Source organism: Rhagoletis zephyria, unplaced genomic scaffold (assembly GCF_001687245.7).
Source record: "Rhagoletis zephyria isolate East Lansing unplaced genomic scaffold, Rhagoletis_zephyria_1.1 Rzeph_scaffold_03610, whole genome shotgun sequence".
NCBI lineage: Eukaryota > Metazoa > Arthropoda > Insecta > Diptera > Tephritidae > Rhagoletis > Rhagoletis zephyria.
The window spans coordinates 1,816-24,178 of NW_016160693.1; the positions used below are offsets into that span (position 1 = coordinate 1,816).

The window sequence follows — 22,363 nt, forward strand, 5'->3', positions numbered from 1 at the left end:
ACGAAGAATTGAAGAGGACCGTGACCGATAACGAAGAAAAACTACCTGAACTGACCATATCGGACGGGTACGTGTACAAACGAACCGTGGGGATGACCTTCAGCAGGACCACGCCTGGAAGCTCTGGGTACCGACTGAGCTGCGTCGTGGGCTAGTGGAGTCCTCACACGGTTCACCGTCTGCTGGCCATGGAGGTGTGCACAAAACATTGTCCAGAATACGTGAGAAATATTATTGGCCGGGGATGGTAACTGACGTTCAAAGCTGCGTTAAACAATGTGACATTTGTAAAGGCACCAAAACACAAAACGCGTTCCGTAAGCCTCTGATGGGAAAACAACATATTACTGAGAGACCTTTTCAGCGTTTATTAGTCGATTTCATGGGTCCATACCCGCGTACGTGTAGTGGTAATGTCTTTGTGTTTGTGTGTTTAGATCATTTTACAAAGTTTTGAAACCTATGCGAAATGCCACTTCAGCTAACGTTATAAAGTTTTTAGAAGACGAAGTGTTCCATATTTTTGGCGTTCCCGAATATGTGCATTCTGACAACGAGAAGCAATTTGTATCGGAAATGTTCAATGCATTTTTAGAAAAGTACGAGACCAAACATATTCGGACGGCCTTTTACCCGCCTCAGGCTAATGCGGCCGAGAGAGTAAATCGTTCTCTCCTGCAGATTGTGAGGTCTTATATTAGCGAGAATCAAAAGAACTGGGATAAACACATCAGCGATGCCGCCTTCGCTTTGCGCAGTGTGGTACACACTGCGATTAATAGCTCCCCGTACTATGCCCTCTTCGGGATGCCTATAATACAGCATGCTGCATCATATGAGCTATACCGAAGATTGGGCATAGTTGGGGAGGAAGATTGTGCCATAGAAACCCCAGCGGACAGAGCCCAGTTAATTAGGAATAAAATAAGGAGAGTGCTGAAGTTGGCCTATGAAAGAAGTAAAAAGGCGNGTGGGAGGGGTACTCTTCCAATTGGATGACGAAGGCAACGAGCGCCCTATAGCGTACATTTCGGCGAAATTAAACAAGGCGCGACGCAACTACAGCATCACTGAATTAGAATGCTACGCAGCGGTGCTTAGTGTAAAGAGATTTAGGCCGTATGTCGAAGGACTTCCCTTCACAGTGATTACCGACCACGCGAGTCTGAAATGGTTAATGAACCAGAAAGACTTATCTGGCAGACTCGCGAGGTGGAGTTTGAAGCTTCAAAGCTTTAACTTCGATATTCAACACAGGAAGGGGTCCCAAAACATCGTGCCGGATGCATTATCTCGTGCCGACATGGAAGAGATTACAATTGGTAGCCGGATGCTAGACGTGTGCCTCGACTCGCCATTTTTCAAGACGGAAGAGTACGAAGAATTGAAGAGGACCGTGACCGATAACGAAGAAAAACTACCTGAACTGATCACATCGGACGGGTACGTGTACAAACGAACGCAGTTTAACCGTGGGGATGACCTTCAGCAGGACCACGCCTGGAAGCTCTGGGTACCGACCGAGCTGCGTCGTTTGCTAGTGGAGTCCTCACACGATTCACCGTCTGCTGGCCATGGAGGTGTGCACAAAACATTGTCCAGAATACGTGAGAAATATTACTGGCCGGGGATGGTAACTGACGTTCAAAGCTACGTTAAACAATGTGACATTTGTAAAGGCAACAAAACACAAAACGCGTTCCGTAAGCCTCTGATGGGAAAACAACATATTACTGAGAGACCTTTTCAGCGTTTATTTGTCGATTTCATGGGTCCATACCCGCGTACGTGTAGTGGTAATGTCTTTGTGTTTGTGTGTTTAGATCATTTTACAAAGTTTTGAAACCTATGCGAAATGCCACTTCAGCTAACGTTATAAAGTTTTTAGAAGACGAAGTGTTCCATATTTTTGGCGTTCCCGAATATGTGCATTCTGACAACGAGAAGCAATTTGTATCGGAAATGTTCAATGCATTTTTAGAAAAGTACGAGACCAAACATATTCGGACGGCCTTTTACCCGCCTCAGGCTAATGCGGCCGAGAGAGTAAATCGTTCTCTCCTGCAGATTGTGAGGTCTTATATTAGCGAGAATCAAAAGAACTGGGATAAACACATCAGCGATGCCGCCTTCGCTTTGCGCAGTGTGGTACACACTGCGATTAATAGCTCCCCGTACTATGCCCTCTTCGGGATGCCTATAATACAGCATGCTGCATCATATGAGCTATACCGAAGATTGGGCATAGTTGGGGAGGAAGATTGTGCCATAGAAACCCCAGCGGACAGAGCCCAGTTAATTAGGAATAAAATAAGGAGAGTGCTGAAGTTGGCCTATGAAAGAAGTAAAAAGGCGTATAACACTAGGAGTAGAGAAGTTAAATTTCAGATTGGACAAGTGGTGTACCGCCGAAATTTTAAACAAAGTTCCCAGGTGGAAAATTATAATGCTAAACTAGCTCCAAAGCATGTTAAATGCATCGTGTTGAAAACGATTGGTAACTCGATGTATGAGCTAGGTGACACCAGTGGAAAAAGAATCGGGGTATACCATGCTAAAGATATTTTTGTAGCATAGTTTCATGTGTGTAGGGTAACGTGCAACGTGTGGTGTTTAAGTATATTTTAGTTAGTACTTTTCTATATGTTTTGGTTATCTTATTTGTTATCCGACTATTTATTTATGTTTTTTTTTACTGGACTACTTTTATTTATTCATTTATTTATTTATTCATTTATTTATCAATTTGTTTATTTATTTATCTAAGTAGTTATTATTAGTCATATGTAATTATTTATTGATCTATGGCGCTGTGATATTTTTCTTTCCACTTGACCGCATATTCATAAACTCTGTCATATTTTTTTGGTTAGTTATTTTTATACTTTTTTTTACCACTCGACTATGTTATTACGAACTCTGTGATATGTATTTTATTTATTTATTTATATGTATTTATCTACCTGACTTATGTATGCACATTTTTATTGACTTTTTATTTGTGTGATTATTGATTAATTTAGTAGTTATAATTATGGTGTGCGCTGTAGCAAGTACATTATCTGTGAGGTGGGAGTAGAACCTGTACGTATAAATGTGACTGTACGTAGCTAGATTACGATAAGTAGGATGAAACCCTTGGAAACATTAGCAAGGCACTATAAGCCCGGCTCTAGGTCGTGGGTCGAAGCCACACGTTGGGCGGTACAAAACCAGGACAGGCTGCGTTATAAACCTTTTTACGTACACGCTCCATGTTGCAGGCACCACCGGCGGGTACGAGCGTGTAACGAAGCCTTTCACCTAGTGTGGCTGTGTTAGTATGTCTGCGTATCCACCGGATGTGAAAGCAGCTAGCTATAATTTCGATGTTCCTTGTACACACCATACAACACTAAAGGGGTGAAACTTCGCTAGCCCGGCGGTTCGATAAAGCAGTCCTAAGCGTGCGTTTACGTGTGCGTGATTGTGTGTGTTGTGTGTGTTGTGTGTGTGTGTGTGTGGTAGGACAACTTCAATGTGAGTAAGAACAGGAGAAATGAGTGACCACTTCGGCCAGGCGAAGTGCAATAAAACGGCACTGAAAGAGGCTGAAGTGAGTCAGAAGAAAGTTCGGTGCCGAGAAAGTGCAAGTGGACGCGAGTTTTGAAGTGTGAAAAAAAAATAAAAGAAGGTGCTTTGTTAAAGTTTTCTTGTAAGAAAATATGAAACGGTTCGCGCAAGTGCAACTAGCGGTTTTTTAGGTTCCGTGATATTTGGATACCGTCAATTAAACGGGTTGTCATTGAATTGTTAGGCTAAAAGTATTTGGAATTTGAGGTAAGTTTTGATGATAGCCACATTGAAATTATTTTAAATATAGGGGACTTAGTGTGAATTTGCATATGCATGTACATACACATGTGCATATAAGTTCTAATGTATGTACGCACCGAACTGTGTATACAAAAGTATATACATATGTACATGTGTATGCATAGCAAGGCCAGTGCAGATGGAGATTAATGCTAAGAAAAGTCCCTAAGAAAAATTATGCAATGACAAATGTACTTAAGACTTCTTTAATATCTTCCAGGTCGCCGGTACGGACGTACAAAAGGACCTCAGTAGAAAAAGTATTCAAATACAAGCCACGACAACCTGCTGTAAGTGCCCCCGACACATAGCACATCCACGAGCACTACTTGCCACAGCGCGAGCAAGAGGCACCGATAGCTACGACGATAACGTTGAAGAATTTAGCGAAGTACTACACACATCCATATGTACATGCAACATTTGCTGGGAAAACAACAAGTATTTACAAGGGAGTACATATATAAATACCCACACCTACATACATACACATACGTAAGGAGATACTTCGCCATCACATCCGCAAGCGACAAAATACAGGAAAAAAAGGGCAAAAACAACAATAGAACGATCAGCTGGCCGGATTACATGGAGGTGGGAGCGGGTCAACGGCCGCTGCACAAAATTCGAACACTTGGAAGCTGGATGTACATAGAGTGAGGGAAGCTGAAAAAGTGAAGAGCAGACTAGAACTCACCTGGAACAAGTAAGCTGAACTGGGGAGAGTGGGCTGAATTGCAGTGAGCGAACATTCGCCAGCACCAGCCACGTACATACATACATCGTCGCGCGGTCAGCAATGGCGAGATCGCCCAACGAAAGTCGATAGCAACCGCCCCGCCGCGACCAGCAGCGCAGCAGAACCGACGACGTCATCATTGCTTTTGGTTATTGTTGTTTTTCGCATTTTTTTGTAAGGGATTTTTTTTAGAAACCAATTTTTTTTTGCAGTAATTTGCATTTTGATTAATTTGGATTTGTAACTTTAATGCTTAATGACAACTTGCAACTGTGTGCTTAGTTTTTTCTTTTAATGCCGGTTTTGCTTATTTAACTTGTTGCCTTATTTTACCTCTTATCACACTATTCTTAAATTCACTTTCACGTTATATTTCTTATTTTTTTTGCAATCCGGGTGAATATTTCTGCTTTTTAATGTAATTTACGCAAATCCTATAAATTAATTGTCGAAAAACGTACTGCACGTGTGACTCGCTCGCTGCCCGCAAACACGAGCGAGTGGCCAAATCAACAAGTAGCGCAGATCGTCAGACCTCAGCTGGCCGCAAATACCTATATATCTATGTATGCACATGTATGTCGATTTCCAGCCCTTTTCAGCGTCCTCTCTACATGTTAGTACCAGCATCGTGGGAATGCTAGAGGTGAGTGAGAAGATAAGTTAATACACACCCACTTACGTACATATATACATATATATACATACGTATATAATATATATTTTTTGTTTTGGTTACTGCGTTCCATAGTGCTAAATATTCGCGGCTATTCTTCTTTTGCATATACATACGGAAGTACATATGCGTATGTTCATTAAAGCACTAGAAATATTGAAATAGGGGCATTCACATAAGCATATTAAATCAAGAAAATAGAAGAGAAATTGCAATTAACTAAATTCTGAAGTATTTATCCCGCGTTTGAAGTCATTTTTAATTTAGTTAAATATTATTTTTAATTGTTTATTATTAATGAAATAGGGTTTATGATTGGATTCTGCGTTTATACATATCTGCACATATATCAATCTTTTTAAGTTTTTTGAGAATTTTTGTAATTAGCCTAACTTTGTTGAGAGTTTTGCCATATGAATTTTGATAGGCGAAATCAATTGTTTTTGAATCCTTGAATTTCCTTAGATGTAATAGAGTAGGTAGACATAAGATTAAAGATTTTATTGTGAATATTTAGAAATAAATCGTAACTATAAAATAAAAACAAGAGGAGAGTCAATGAATTTACCTGTAACTTTATTGCTATCCAGTTGAGAGGTTAAAGAGTCCTAACATGGGATGGTAAACCTATAGAGTTTGGTGTGGGTGTTACACTCAGGCCTAAGAGGGGACGTGAGGGCATTGACAGATTGACAGGACAGGTACAGGACTGATGAATTAGTGGACAGACATACAAGGTCAGGACTAGGGGGCGTTGCAACGTTAATAGGAGTCGACGCAACGCCCATGGCTGCGTATGCGAGGCACGCAGAGGGGGTGGGACGACTCCACCTAACTGGGCAGGCCTTCTTCTTTAGCTATCACGTTTTTTTTTTTGTTTATGTCATTTTGAGTTCTTTTTCTCACTGCAAAGTACAAACAGGCATGATTTTTTTTGTTTATGTAGGAGTAGGTAAGGTGCGCGGAAACAACCCCACCGTACGGCGAGCTAACCTGGGCCCGCAACCATGCCTGGAAACCGCCACGCCTTTGCCAACAGTCATCCCACATAACATTCTGATTTTTCGAATTACATACATATGTATGTACTACTGAGCTTGAGGTGTCCGAACACTTACCATGTTTATACGAACACATAACACGCTTTTACTGGTTCCCCATAGTTTCAAAACACATTCTTAAACATATTTTCAAACCGTCTTGAAAGTTCTAATCGTTTTACTTCAGACCAATTTTCAAATCAGTCGTTACAGTTTCCATTCGGTTACAAAGAATGTATAAACACAGTAGAATTGTAGAACGGCAGGAAAATCAGCTGTTCGTTGCAAGTATGCATTTTATCAGCGATGCCACAGAATTATTTAGTTCGCGAACTTTAAATACATATCGCTAATTAAAGCTGGGTGCGAGTTGACCTAAATTTTAGTACGTAACTTATATTCCACTAGAAGTTTCCAGCACTGCTACAATTTAGGAAGCCAGTTGCTAAAACTCTGCGAGTTCATCTGACTACCTAAATTGTTTGGGCATAAGTAAAAATAGGGCCCGTTTTGCTAGAAAAAAAGAAAAAGTAGATGTGGTGTTTTTTTAGGTTTTCTCGAAATATATACATATTGCTGCATAGGTATTTCAATTGCCTTTCTAACCATATCTACATTTTGAAAATCGGTTGAATAATTTTCGAAATATAAGATTTTGAAAGTATTGAAAATTCCATTTTCTGGCACGGGCCCTATTAATTTGCACCAAAAAAATTTTTCTCCTTTAGAATCCGTTGGAAAAAGGCGGAACAAGTGCAGAATACGTACATTTCGCTTGTTTGAACTTCAATAACATCAGTAGTTATTATTTCCCCAAAAAAAAACCATTGCCGTTATGATACGTAGTCTGCACTGAACCAAAAAACCATATCTGGATCAAAGAAAAACTTTCCTTATTTTAAAGTCGAAAATTCTCCTGAATGAGTAAAAAATTCTCCCGAATGAGTAATTTTTCTTTGGAATGTGTAAAAACGTACACGAAAATATGGAACCGTGGATGTAATCTATAATTTTGAAGGAATTTTGGGCATAAAAAGAGGGAACAAATGCACAATACCTACAAATCTCGAATTAAGAAAAAAGGATCGATAGAGACCAATGAGGTGAACATAACGGTATATTTATTTTTTTGGGAAACAACAACTACAACAATTATTAAAGGTCAAAGTACAAATTAAGCATTTTCTTAAATTAATATTTCTCGAAAATCTCTCCAAGGAATTGGACAATTTTGATGTCGTTTGATAGAGAATTTAATTCTCTTTAATTTGATATACATATTTATACAAGTTAAGCCCAAAAACATTGAAGGCCACCCAAGTAAGCTGACCGTTCTTTGATGTCTACTCTGACATCATAATAGTAACAGCATCGCTCACATTTGCAATGCAAGAGTGCGCTGACTGCTGGGAGAGCAGTCCGTATGGATGGCAGCGCAAATCAGCTAACGGTCACCTTTCTTGAGTTGCTCTTATTGGAATGAGTGTAACAAGATTGAAGTTTGCGGTATTCTTATTGGAACAAGTCCAATTAGAATTTACTTGGTATTTTAGTTGCAATTGGAGTGTCACGGCATGCACTATTGAGGGTCGCAATTCATATGCACCTTTTCTATTAGTAAAGCACATACTCATCTTTCATTTGCGTAATATTAAATAAAGCACATGCTGTACTGTAATTAAAGCAAACGCGGTAATTATTTATTACATAATAGTTTTCTATATATCAAAACTATTATTGAAAACTTACATATACTTTTTTATAGTTTTCACAAAAATCGAATTAATGTGGAAAAAAAGTATACAGGGTTTTTGTGTATAAACTTCTTTTTGCGTAGGCGGCCTTCGGCCGCACTTATGGATTATAACCCTCACAAAGTAGAATTCTCTTTCTGTGTTGCGAAGAAAAGGCGCTGAACACCTTTTGCAGAGAACACCTTTCTGCGTAGGCGGCCTTCGGCCGCGCTTATGGATTATAACCCTCACAAAGTAGAATTCCACATTAATTATATTTTTGTGAATACTATAAAAGATATATGTATAAATATGTATAACAAATTAAAGAGAATTAAATTCTCTATCAAATGACATCAAATTTTCCAAATCCTTGGAGGGGTTCTCGAGAAATATTAATTAAAAAACATGCTTAATTTGAACTTTGACTTTTAATGATTGTTGTAGTTGTTGTTTCCCAAAAAAGATATATATATCGTTACGTTCACCTCAATGATCTCCATCGATCCCAATATGATTTTTTTTAATTTGAGAATTGTAGGTATTCTACATTTATGCCAAAAAGAGGAACCGACTTCTTTAGTGCTATTTCGTTCCCGTTTTTCTTCATTTTGATTTCTAGCTTAACGGGCCCTATTCTTTACCAAAATCAAATATATTAATACTGACGCTTTACTGAATGTTTTTTTTTTGTGGCATAGCAATGACAAGAATTATTTAGATATTCTAAAAAAATCATTGTTCACCAAATTTATTTCACAGTTCAATTAACTCATGTTGAAAAGCGCGCTCCAAAAAATTTAAATTGTTCCTATTCACTGCATTGCTGACATTTCCAGTGATTTAGAATTTTTCTCTATTTTAGCAATATAAAATAATGTTTAACTTTAAATAACTCGATAAGTTTCTTACATTTTATCATGCCAATTATATTTGTATGTGATGGAGTTTTGTCAACCTTAAAACCAAAATATTTGCCTACCAGTTTTGTACTATATGGCAGCACGGCTGTCAAAGCAAAGACAATGTCAAAATTTGTGCAAAACAGCCATAACAAAATTAAGTAGAAATATCTTTATTCGCGTTTCTTAATAAAAACTGGTGAATCATTATTAAATACTATCAGAAAGGAATAACAAATTAGCAGATATTTGGTAAGTTACAATTTTGCGAATGAAAATCTCGCTCAACAATTGATTTCATTGAATCCTTCGAGAGCAGATGGCGTACAGTTCTGGTGCCGGCTCCTCCGAAAAAATGGAGGACAATAAAAAGAAAAGAAATCTTTGGCGTGAAAAAGAAATAGCGGAAATGCTGCAAATAATAAGAGAAAATCATATCCTTAAGCTGCTTGACAGCAAAACGAAAAGGAACAAAAATATATTTGAAAGCATAGCAAAAGAAATGGTTGCAAAAGGATTCCACAAGAATGCTGTGCAAATTAGAGCAAAGTTTAAAGCCCTTAAAAGCGAATATTACAAAATCAAGAGAAATAATAACAAAAGTGGAGCTCAGCGCCAAACATGTGACTACTACGATGTTTTGGAGGAACTATTTAGCCATCGCCCAGCTATAACATCGGAAGGAGAAGATACATCAGTTTTTATCGGTGCAATAGAGGAACATAGCCAACCGTATAGGGCCAGCGAATGTGGTGAAAGTGTTAAAAGCTCTTCAACTGATACCGCCCCAATTACTTTTAAAAGCGCAAGTATGGCTCTGAATTTAATATATGTACATACATACATGTTGGTAATTTACTTGCAAATAATCATTTTATTTTATTATAGAAAGGAGAAATTATGAAAAGTTATGCAGCATTTCAGCAAAGAATGGAAAGAAAGGCAGGAAAAATTACTTAAAGAAATTGATGAAAAGGACGGAAAATATTTGGGTAGTGTGCAACAACTGTTGGAAAATAACCGCAATGAAACAGCCAAGATGCTAGAAGATGACCGCAAAGAGACTGCCAAAATGTTATCGACTTTTCTAACCACTTTAAAGCCACAACCAGCCTCACAATTTTTGAGTTCTCAACAGTTCGATTGTTTTGGAAATGCCAATATAGCTTCAAACATATTTTTTCCAAGACCAAGAGGTGTCGAAAATCCAGTGACACCAATACTAACCGACATATTTTCGTCAACATATGTCTCATCAGTTGGAGCTGATCTTAACTCATCCGATATTTCCGTTGAATAGCTTTGATTTTGAAAAAGCATACATTATTATCCATACTATTTAGCATTAAAGTAACGACACCAACCATGGATTTTCGAAAACAGTATTTCAATGTTAAGTACCTTCACATTTTTATTCTATTATAAAAAGATAATGTAATTTTCAGTTCTTTGTTCTGCAAATTTCTTGTATATTAAACAAAGTTGCGTACGTAAGACCGAGTTATGCTGTATTTTATTAATATTTCTTATTAAAACTTTGTACAGTGACTCAAACAAATGCTCACATGTTGATTATTTTTAAATGAGATGAGATTCCCGTAATGGAAAATTATTTTTTAAATGTGTTTTTAGGTGGTTTCTTAAATCCTTCGGATCAACATTTCCATCCACAAGTACCTCTAGGGAAATAAAATCTTGTGGTTGTTGATATTCTTGGTGCCCATAAGACCAAGATTCTAAATACACCTCTTTTTGTTTTTCAACAAAGTTGTGTAAAATAGTGCATGCTAAAACCACTTGCGGTACAAACGATGGATTTACATCTATTCGTTTTCCAATGCACCGCCATCTGCCTTTTAGCCTCCCAAAAGCATTCTCCACTACTATCCGGGCTGAGCTCAGATGGCAATTGAAAGATTCCTCAAGCTCCCGGTATATGGCTTCAATAACCATGTCAAAAGTGGATAAGCTGGATCACCAACCAAAAAAAGTGGAATCTCCATTCCATTCAATGCTTTAGTATATTGGGGAATCAACTGACTGGATTTTTGGTAGAGGCCAGATTCTTTAAAGACTGTAGCATCGTGGGTACTTCCCGGAAGCTTTACACTAACATCGGTGAACCTTTGTGGACAAATAAGTTGTATAAGTATTTGTACATATGTTTTATACTTTTCGTTTATGCACGTACAAGTACTGGTTGTCGACTACGCCCTGCATAACAATGGAAGGCCAACCTTTCCGGTTTATGTAATCCAAATACCCTTCGCTAGGTGGGAGAATCGGAATATGTGTACCTGGAGATATATTTCAATATTTAAGTTATTTAGTTAATATTGTTGTTACCGTCTATTGCGCCAATAATGTTGGGAATATGCGACCTTTTTTCGAAATCACTAGCAATGCGTAGACATTTTTCCAAATCGGGGAATTTAATGAACTCCGTTTTGAGTTGAATAAGAGCTTTCACAACACGGTGAAAATATTTATGAGCCGTGCTCTTATGAACACCGAAAACATCACTGACGACCCTATACTCTGCACATGATGCCAGCTTATAAACACATATGGCTACTTGTTTCTCCAAAGGTAAAGGTGGCGTTACATACGAAGTAATTGCTTCGGAGATCAGCAATGGTTCTAATGTTTTGCAAAGTAATTCAAAAGACTGTAAGCTCATCCGGAAGCATTCAAAGTACAACTGCGCATTGCTAGGTAGTTGAAGAGTTAGCCAGAAATTCTCAGTGCGCAAGCGGCAATGAAGACTACGCAATTGTGGCACATTTAAAGAGAAATAATTTTCCAGCAAGCTTCCATTCCTTTGTATGATTGCCTTCTGCTTCATAACTTTTCCTTGCTGGGCGATTTGACTTAAAATTTCATTATTTGTTTTCACCAGCTGAGTTGTTAAAATATTTCTTCTCTTTTGGATAGATTTTGCAATAATAACAGAAATAAAATCCAAATAATTGTTTTCCATTTTGGTTTTATTTTTTCAAGTGTCAAAAACAGCTGAGATATAAACTTTTCAGATCGCTTTCTCCGGTTACGGTAAAAAGTTGAGAGTATAAACACTGAGAAAATAAGTGAAGTGAGTCGTGACGTTTTTAAGGAAGTCGGTAATTTTGTTCGTATAAACATGGTAATAGACTCGCAGCCTTTTGGCAGCAAGTTAACAGCTGACTTCAATCCATTTTAGTAGCGTTGCCGCATAATCCGCTTTGAAATGCATGGTATAAACACTATACTGGAAATCGCATTCAGTTGATGTGGTTTCATTCAAACCTTCGTATAAACGAGGTATTAGTTTAAAAATTCATCTCTTACATAAATGAAAAAGAAAATGATATCAAATTAAGCATACAGGCATGTTCTGCAAATCGTACGATTTCAAATCGGTGCGATTTACAAAATCTATTTCGGAGGATACATAACAAAGAGGGAAAAATTTGGCGCTAAATCGATGGACATAACGTAAATGATGTGCTTCTAGCAGTTTCCATTAGAAATACTTAATAATTTCATTAAAAATATACAACAATACTTTGCACATCGCACCGATTTGAAATCGTACGATTTTCTGAACATGCCTGATATACAACTTTTTCATAACAAGTATGAATAAATTCCCCAAAGGGCTAAAAAAAGAGCCAGGGGCAATTTTAAATTTATGTGGCCAAAAAAAGTATGTGGTAGCTAAATCTAGACACCAAAAGGCTAAAACGGCAACCCTGGTGGTAGAATATGGAAACAAAATTTGGTAGAGCTCAAACAAATTAGGCATATTTCCGGATTTTGGATCAAATTTAGTACAGTAATTAAAAAAATTCTGCAAGGTTTCGCCTTAATTGGAAACTTTTTAAAATTGCGTTGAGTTTTGGCAATTTTTTTCATGACAGTGTAAAGCAGTTCCTTCCATATCAAGATATTTTTCGAACATAATTTGAGAGATTTCTGCAACCGTGCGGAGTGTTGTAAGCTTTCCTTTTTATCACATCACAAAGTAGGGAACAAAGGTGGCGCGTTCCACAAACCGCTACTTGAGTTTTGCCGATTTTGACAATTCTCAAATAAAAGTACATAAACAACGCCTCAGAAACTTTAGATGCACACAAAAATCGCCGATTTTTTACATTTTCTTTATTAATGCTTTTCATAAATCATATATGTATGTATTTTCTAATTTAACCTAATAAAATCACATTTTCTGTCGGATTGAATATTGAGAAAATTTACTGTTTGACAGTTTATTTTAACCTCCAATTCGGCTTTGTTTACTTTTACTTGAGAAATCTCATCGCCGCCGGGATTGCGAAATCTTGTATTCTACCATTCTTGTTATCACATAGTATTTAGAGTTGGACAATCTTTGCTCTTAAAATTGAAAAATAAAGAAAATTATGTTGAGCAAAAATAAAACTTTTAAAAAATGCGAATATATGGTAAATTTCAGACCTTTTGTGGTAGATGCTCAAAAAAGTGGAAGATCTACCACAACGAGGTAGAAGTCCGATCACTGGTTGCAACAGTCTTGCATAGTTTTATCAGTGCGGCATTACTGCCGCTTTTATTACGTTCCTCGACAGTTATAAACTATGGGAATTTGAAAACAAACTCCCGTCACACTTTTGCACGACTTGAACAAGTCAAAGTTTAACTTTTTTCGTTGTGGATGGAGTATTTTCGCCACTGTGCAGCGGTTTCCCCTCGGCTAGCTATGGCGAACCTCCGCATGTGTTTCTGCCTTGAAAAATCTTCTCATAAATAACCATACAAAAAAAAATAGACACACACCACATATTGGAAAAGATCCGCAAACCACTTGGATAAAAGTGCAAGTTGTATGTATTCGAGTTCTCATTCGATTCAGACAGGATTCTATTTTATTATTATGGAATTGCATAATTTTTTTTGTATAACAAAACAATAATATTTCAATTCAGCTAAAATACTTTAAGGCCTAATTTCAGATGGCCTATTTAAGTAGAGATTGTTGATTAACTTCAACAATTCATTAAACTGAATTTAAATGGACAATATTGGCCATATCAAGTGGGTCACAAATTTACTGACGTTCGAATTTCCAGGTGATATTTCGCTCAAATAAAGTTCAACTCACCTGAAATACACTCCGTAAATATCTCGTAAAGATCTCGGAGCGAAATAAAATACCGGAGCGGAGCTAGAGCGGAGCGAAGAACAAAAACTTTCGTTACGAGCCCTGCATACAACCCTACTAAAATTTATTTTTTTCGTCTTGAAAGTTTTAAATTTAATATAAATAAATTTTTTGTAAACAAATGAAAATTTAAACAATTTCTCCGCCTGTTAGAAAAATTATAATACCAGCATACCACGCCGAAAGTATTCAAGCATTCACTACGAAAAAATCGTGTGAACGGATAACAATAGTATTCATACGATGTTTATATATTAGAGTGGGTTTAAAGTACCGACTTTCGAATTTTACAGTGCTCACGTCTAGAAGTGTGCTACTTAGTAAAAAAATACAATTGTAAAAGTTTGAGCCCAATCGGAACATGCCTTCACGATCCGAAAGTGACCTGAAGTTTGAAAAAACGACAATTTTTCGAGAGAATATAATATTTTTTTTTGCTTAAGCTTACGACTGATTCTATCTAAAGCTATAAGTTTACCATCAGATTAAAGGTAATTTTATTGACTTTAACCCTCAAACGGGTAAGACCGTCTCAAGACGGTCTTCGCCTTATTGCCTTTCAAACATAATTACTTTTCGTGCTTAAATTAACGGTAAATGTGTGCAAATTACTGTGCTTGGCATTTTGATACTCAAATGAGTGCACTCCGACAACGCATTTGAGCATGATACAAACAAGAGTTAAAAAAATCGCGCGTACTCGTATAAAAAAGGCTCGAAAATGTCCAAAAACGCGTTTTCGGCACCTTTAAACTGAAGTTGCTCGAAAACTACATCGAGCCAACCCAATATCTTTACGGTCAGATTCGGACCCTGCGGGAAAATCCTATAAGAATCGGCTACAATGTTTTACGCAACAGAATTTTGCTGGGCAATGTTATCTATAGACAAATGTTATCTATCTATAAAATGCGGTATAAATAAACACATTCACTAGATTTAAATCTTTTTTAAATTTAAATTAAATTTTATTTTATTTTGTGCAAATATATATGTGATCAACAAGCTTTCCTAACAACTTCAAACCATTTAATCCGAATTAAAGAATACCATGCAGAGTGTAACAACAAATAATATAAAATTATAGTTTAAAAAACTAAAACCTCCCTCTTATAATTGCCATTCGTACTGTCATCAGGTACGTAACTTGAGAATGGAAATCGCTGCATCTTTTAGGTCTCTCAATATTACATAAGGAGTGTACTCGTACGCCCAACTATCTAAAGTTTTATAAAACTTTTACTGGTTTTGCGTTCTCGTACCCAAAAAACTTGCAATGTAGGGGAAATTGAGAGAGCAAAATATGAAAGAGAGCTGCAAATTTCTGCTGGAAAAATTTTCCCAGCTAAAACTTGCAAGTTGCATGTTTGTAAATAAACAAAAGCAAATATGGCCTTTTTGAGTTATTTATTGCAAATTTTATTATTAATGCTAGTATACAACGAAAAAGTGAGTAAATTTAATATGCACAACGTTTGTTGTGTTTATTTTTCGCTAATTTGCTATTAATCTCCAGTTTGTTTACTGTGCTGACTATGGTTGCCGTATGACATTTTTCGTTTGTACCATAATTTACCTTTAAATATACCAAAATAGATTTAAATGCAGCATGCTGAAATGTTGTTTTCCTGAAGTTTTCGGTTTTGGTAGGTTAATTGTTGAAATGAAAATTTTATAATTTTAAAGCTACATCTGTAGCTATATCTATTACATTGGTTTTGGATCAATGATGGGTGTTTGGAGGAGATACTCTCGTTTTTGAATGCGTCACCATGTGATATCACCAATAATTATGAGAAAAATAACTTATTCATTCCGATGTAATTAATTTGTATTTTAAAAAGGTTTTTCTTATCCTAAACTAAATATTCAATTGTATAAAATGCCAAATCGGGGGAAAATGTACCAAGCAGAAAATAAATTGCCAAATTAATCACCAGTGGCAACTGTGCAAGTGATCAGCTGTTTCAAAGGTTGCAAGCTTTTACAAATTTTGCGTTCTCGTACTTCTGTTGATATTTCGTCTCTTTGAGAGCGAATGTTGCTAAATTCTCAGAACTTTTGCTGCTGGAGAATTTTGTCCTCTCAATACGAGTACACACCTATAGTTACATCCCGAGCTAATAAAAGCGAGGTAAAAAGAAGGTAGTTTCATTTAATGACATTTGTTGTTGTTGTTAACCATTTGACTTTTAATAAAATTATGACATATCATTAAATTCATGCTACCTGATCACGAGCAGTAATATTTTTTTAAGCAGAATATGTCATCAGTCCTCTCAAAGATGTCGAATATGATTAATCTGAAATTAATTATTAATTAATTAATTACTACGTTTCAGAACGGATGAAGAAAGTGATCAAAATTATACTTATGCTTATTGCTTATCGGAGGGCGGTATGCGCAAGCCGAATTCAAGTTTTTTGCATACATTGGAAATTTTAAATTCGAAATTTTAAGGGTGATACGCTAACCACAAAGCCTAGTTTTTTGCAAAATCTGATGAGAAATTTAAAAGTAAATTTTCATGAATATCATCACGAACTACGAATTTCTTGTGAACAAATATTCCCAAAAATTATAAAGCAAAACAAAAATAATTTTTCGCAATTTGTCTTTGTTTTGCATGTTAAGTTATGAGAACAATTTATTCACATGGAATTGGCGATTATAAAAAGATTTATTCGGAAGGAGCATTCTTTAAAATTTGATTTTTAAATCACAAGATTGTATTCAAAATAAGAAAATAAAAAATATAAAATGAAAGTAACAATTTCAATGAAGTTTCCTTTAACATTACACATTTTATATATTTTTAATAAAAAAAGGTGCGAACCACGTAAGTAAAAAAAATTAGTAGGCACTGATAATGATTTTTGATTTGAAATATTATTAAATTGGTATAAATGTGGGAAAGAAAATACTCGATTTATTGTTTTAATATTATCAAAGTGGCAAGGCCGTTGAGAATACTCACAATTTATGAAACTTCAAAAAATTGTATTATCCGTCAAAAGTTGTTTATTGAAACTACCTTCTTTTTTGTATCATGCATTTGAGTGCTGTTTTCAGTGAAGTGCGAGCAAGGAATCAAATATCGCCTGAAATTACTTTGCGATTTGTGTTTTGTTTAGTTTAAAACATGATAAAAATATAGTAAGGTAGAACCGCTGAGAGTTACTTTTAAAATTCTTGACGTTTCCAAACAATTTAATTTTTAAATTTACTCACAGACTCACACACACATTTTCATTTTCGATCTCAAGCAACAACAATTTCGAACAATTTAAGTTTTTTATTTTCAATTTTATATGATTTTAAAATGTTGGAAAAACTTCAAAAAAAAATCATGGCCGACGAATTGAGAGAACGGTTTTACCTTACTATGTTTTTATCATGGTTTAAAACAAGTAAGAGCTGCGCTGTCTTCGGCTATGCCGAAGGCTTCATACCTTTCATGAGCATCTGAAAATTTAACTTTAATAGATTCCTGCATTGGCAAAAATTATATATTTACAGAATACATAGATAGAGGAGATACATATACGAAAAACCATATCTAAACAATCAGAGGTATGGATGATATACCTTATATAGCACCAATCTAAGTGATTTTCACTGCTGTGTGATCGGTATGTAAACCGGTAACACAATTTAATGGGTTTAGACTCCTACATAAAGGAGATATATCGTAATAACTGGTATCTGAATAATCAGAGGTATAAGAGATAAAGCTTATACAGCATAGATTTTGACGATTTTCTCAGTAGACTTTGTATTATTATTTATAGAATAGCTTACGCAATTAATCTGTTTTAGCAGTCCAAATAAAGGAGTTTTACAGTAAAACCCCATATCTGAACAATCAGTTGTATGGAGGATATAAATAGGTTACAGTGACCCGATCTTTGTTAATTTTACGTTAAACTTTCTGTTGGTAATTAGTGAAAATATTGCAAAATTTCATGTTTCTAGCTGCATATATGGAGAAGTTATAACAAAGAATTTCGAATCTGAACAATCAGTTGTATGGAGGCTATAGCTTATAGCGACCCGATCTTCGCCATTTTCACTGTAAGTATTGCTTTAATGGGTGGAAATATTGCGAAATATCATGTTGCCAGCTTCAGAAACGGAGGAGTTATAACGAAAATTCTCATAGCTGAACAATTAGTTGTATGGGAAATATATGTTATAGTGACCCGATCTTTGTTATTTTCACTATAAGTATTCTGTTAACAATGAGTGAAAACGGTGCGAATTTTCATGTTCCTAGCTGCATAAATGGACAAGTTATAAGGAAAAATCTCATATCTGAACAATCAGTTGTATGGAGGCTACAGGTTATAGCGACCCGATCTTCCCCATTTTCACTGAAAGTATTCTTTTTATAATGAGTGACAACAGTGCTAAATTTCATGTTCCTAGCTACTTAAATGTAGGAGTTATAACGAAAAATCTTATATCTGAACAGTCAGTTGTATGGGAGCTATATGTTATAGCGACCCGATCTTTATAATGTTCACTCTAAGTTTTCTGTTGATAATGGGTGCAAGTATTGCAAAATTTCATGTTCCTAGCTGCATAAATGGAGAAGTTATAACGAAAAATCTCATATCTGAACTATCAGTTGTATGGGAGCTATAGGTTATAGTGACCCGATCTTTGTAATTTTCACTTTAAGTATTCTGATGATAATGGGTGCAAGTACTGCAAAATTGCATGTTCCTAGCTGCATAAATGTCTAAAGACGGTCTTTGCCGTTTGAGGGTAAAAAAATAGTCCTCCTCTCTTTCATTGCGGGTTTCATCTTTTCTCCACAGACATATAAACGTGTGCTTGTTATTGCAATTATATATATTTTTGCGTGAAATATGGATCGTTCTGAGCGTTATTATAAAAAGAAAATAAATTTGGCAGAGTTAACGGATGAAAAATTAATGGAATTCATTGATTCTATGGAAGTCGAAGACGAAACTTTTAGCAGTGATAACAGTATTGGTGACCCAGACTATGTCGTTGATAACATTTAGTATAATAACTCAGCTGATCAAGTGATTGAAGAATGCATGAATGAAATGGATGAGGCTGAAAATACGGATGCATTTATCATGGAAGGAATGAATTTATCAATGAATATCAGTTCAATTGAACAACCAGCAGCTAATTTAACATTAATTCTCGATGAATCAGTTGGTTTGCAAAAACCGTCCACATCCTCAGCGGCCATAACAAACAGACCATTAAAATCAGTCAAAAGGCCCCGATCACCATTGCCAACCGTTGAAGAAGGTGGACTATCAGTTCAATCTACTTCTGGTGGCTTCACTGGAGAAGGTATAAATATAGTTCCCATATTTCTCTTATTACTTTCCTTTGAAATAAATATTCATTCAAGCTCTAACTGCAGTATCGAGTAAAGAGTTGTCGAAAGCGATCTGGCGTAAACGCGCTTTGCGTTTACATGTCAACGAAGTGGCTTTCCGTGGCGATTCATCACTACCGTCGACTGTAAAAACTCCAAACACCAATGGCATTCTTCAATTTCTTTTTCACTTCAGAAATTTTGGAGATGATAGCTAAAGAGACAAACCGTCGTACTTTAGAGGAAAATACCGTCGTGCTTTAGAGGAAAATATTAACTCCACCTTCAAAACGACAAGTGCTGAAATCAGACATTATATTGGAATAATGATATCCATGTCCGTTTATCACTATCCAAATATAGACAGCTATTGGGGACAAAATTCATTTAAACCAATTCAAAACTGTATGCCAATCAAACGATGTATTGCCATAAAAAAGTATTTATCTTTCCAAGAAGAATCGCAGAGAATAAAAAAGGGTCAACCGGGTTATGATCCACTCTTCCCCGTATCCGTACATTGGCTAACACCGATTCGATTCAGTCCCGAAGTCAGCCAGGCTTTGCGTCGATGAAATGATGTGCAGCACAAAGACGAAGCACCATCTTCGCCAATATATACCAAACAAGCCGCATAAATGGGGCGTAAAGTTGTTTGTGCTTTGCGATACGAATGACTTTGCCAACCGTTTCGAAATCTACAACGGTGCCGGAGATAATGTTATCCTACCTAACACACCTGATCTTGGAACCACATCTAATATTGTTATGCGTTTATCGCAAACAATTCCCGATTTCGTTCATCACATACTCTACTTTGACAACTTCTATACATCATTGCCTCTGTTGGTATATTTGCGAGCTCGTGGAATTTATAGTTTAGGCACAGTGAGAGGTAATTAGGTTTTCAGCAATTTTTGTTGATAAGAGTACATGATTATATTTTTATTTACAGCTAACCGCATACCAGGTTGCAAGGTCCGCAAAGAGAGTAGAGGATTTTCCACCGAATACATGACCTCAGTTCAAGGAATCGATCTGAATACGGTTTTATGGAAAAATATCAAATGTCTGTGCCTGACATCTACATATGTTGGTATTGAACCATTTTTGAGAGCCAATCCTGATCTGCAAACAGCGAAGGTGTCCCGATATGATAGAAAACAAAAACACTTCATCGAAATAAACTGTCCGCAAATCATACGGGAATACAATGCTCACATGGGTGGAGTCGACCTGATGGACAGTCTTATGGGTCGCTACCATATTCAGGCTAAAAGTCGAAATATTATTATGCGTGTGCAAACGTGTACGTGCTGAGAAAGCAAACGATTCCAGCAATGTATCCCAATTCCGTGAAGAAATAGCTGCTGGTGTTGTTTCTTTCAAAGAAAAACGGCCTGTAGGTAGACAGTCATCTGTGCCAGGTATCGATCGCTCGGTATCTCAACAGCCTAGCCCCTCAATAATTGGAAGAAGAGCTGTTCATCAAGTTGATGATGTTCGATTCGATGGCCAAGATCATTTCCCGATTTGGATGGATAGAAAAGGGAAAAAACGGTGCAAATATTGTAAGAAATCAGACACACAAGTCACTTGTTCCAAGTGTGACCTTCATTTATGTTGTACAGCTGATAAAAATTGTTTTTGGGATGACCATTACAAAAATTAATAACTGTTAGGATGAGACCAGTCGTTCCTTACCCTAGTCATGCCTCGAAGTCAAAAGAAATTGATTAATTTTAAGAAACTTACCTGAATAACTTATGTTTCCTAATAAAATTGTTTTAATAAAAACATGTCTACATAATTACAATTTTATTCACCCGCAAACCGGCAAGACCGTCCTGAGACGGTGTTGACTATTTCTCACATAACAATAATTCCACACAAAATTTTTATCTGAAAACTCAATCTTAAGGATATTTTGCCTATATTTACATGCACACAAAATATCAGCTTGATCTGAGAATTTTTACGGGTTTGCCCGTTTGAGGGTTACAGGTACCTTTTAGTGGGCCTATTCCTGTTCTGTGAAAACGTGAAGTGAAAACATTTTTCATCACTTCACATCATGATACAAAAAAAAAGGTAGTTTCATTACTAATTTTTTTGTCATTTCTCCAGATGTAAACATTGAGCATAGCTTTGCCACATATTTGGGATTTAATAAAAGAGTAAAATTTGCATAAAAAAATTGCAAGTTGATGTGTTCGATAATCAAATTTGAACTTTTTCTCAAGCGTTTAAAAGATCTTTTGAATAAAATCGATGTGCAGAGACGAAGAAATAAAATAAAAACCAGTTTTGAAAGATTTATTTAATAAAACACTTTTTTCATTTTATTTTAAACTAAATAAATATATTTATTATTATTATTTTTTTTTAATAGTCCTAAAAAGACGTATTGTTAGCTATTTCGTCATTAAAGCAAAGTCCAAAACCAGGCTTCGGAGAAGGAGCCGAAATTCAGAATTCTTCCGAAGTGAAGTATCTAAAGGTAATTCTGCACTTACCGCCACTTTGTTTCTTCATACGTAGGGATGCCTTAAAAGCCACCTGCAGACTAGAAAGAAACGGATGCCGGTATAACACTGAGTGGGGCGAGGTGGAGGGGAATGAGTTTACATGTCTGCGGTGACAGACAGACAAGCTGCACTTAGGGCATTGGGCTTCCCTCTAATTATTTACCTCCAAACTCTGATTGCCAGTACAATCGGGAGTACCTCCTTCTTCTAGAAGACTAGAAAAAACTTCAAGAAAAAAAGTCTGATGAGGAGATGTGGTTATCACCGAAATAGTGCTATAACTTCTACCGCTTAGACTTTGTTGCTTTTTCAATTTTTCCTAATAAACAATCGTGGTACAAAGCT

The 22,363-nt window shown here is 36.2% G+C and overlaps 1 protein-coding gene across 2 annotated transcripts; it reads left to right on the forward strand.

Moving 5' to 3' along the window:
- The first annotated feature begins 4,918 nt into the window (after positions 1-4,918).
- On the forward strand, positions 4,919-21,290 carry LOC108369319 (piggyBac transposable element-derived protein 1-like). Of its 2 annotated transcripts, none has more exons than XM_017624409.1 (3): positions 4,919-5,240; positions 18,949-20,385; positions 20,446-21,290. In XM_017624409.1, the coding sequence occupies exons 2-3, from the start codon at positions 20,067-20,069 to the stop codon at positions 20,808-20,810; spliced, it is 684 nt and encodes a 227-aa protein (XP_017479898.1). In that variant the 5' UTR covers positions 4,919-5,240; positions 18,949-20,066; the 3' UTR covers positions 20,811-21,290. The 2 variants fall into 2 exon arrangements, with proteins under 2 accessions (XP_017479898.1, XP_017479899.1); XM_017624410.1 differs by lacking the exon at positions 4,919-5,240 and having other exon boundaries at positions 18,868-19,462; positions 19,524-20,385.
- The last annotated feature ends 1,073 nt before the right edge of the window (positions 21,291-22,363 follow it).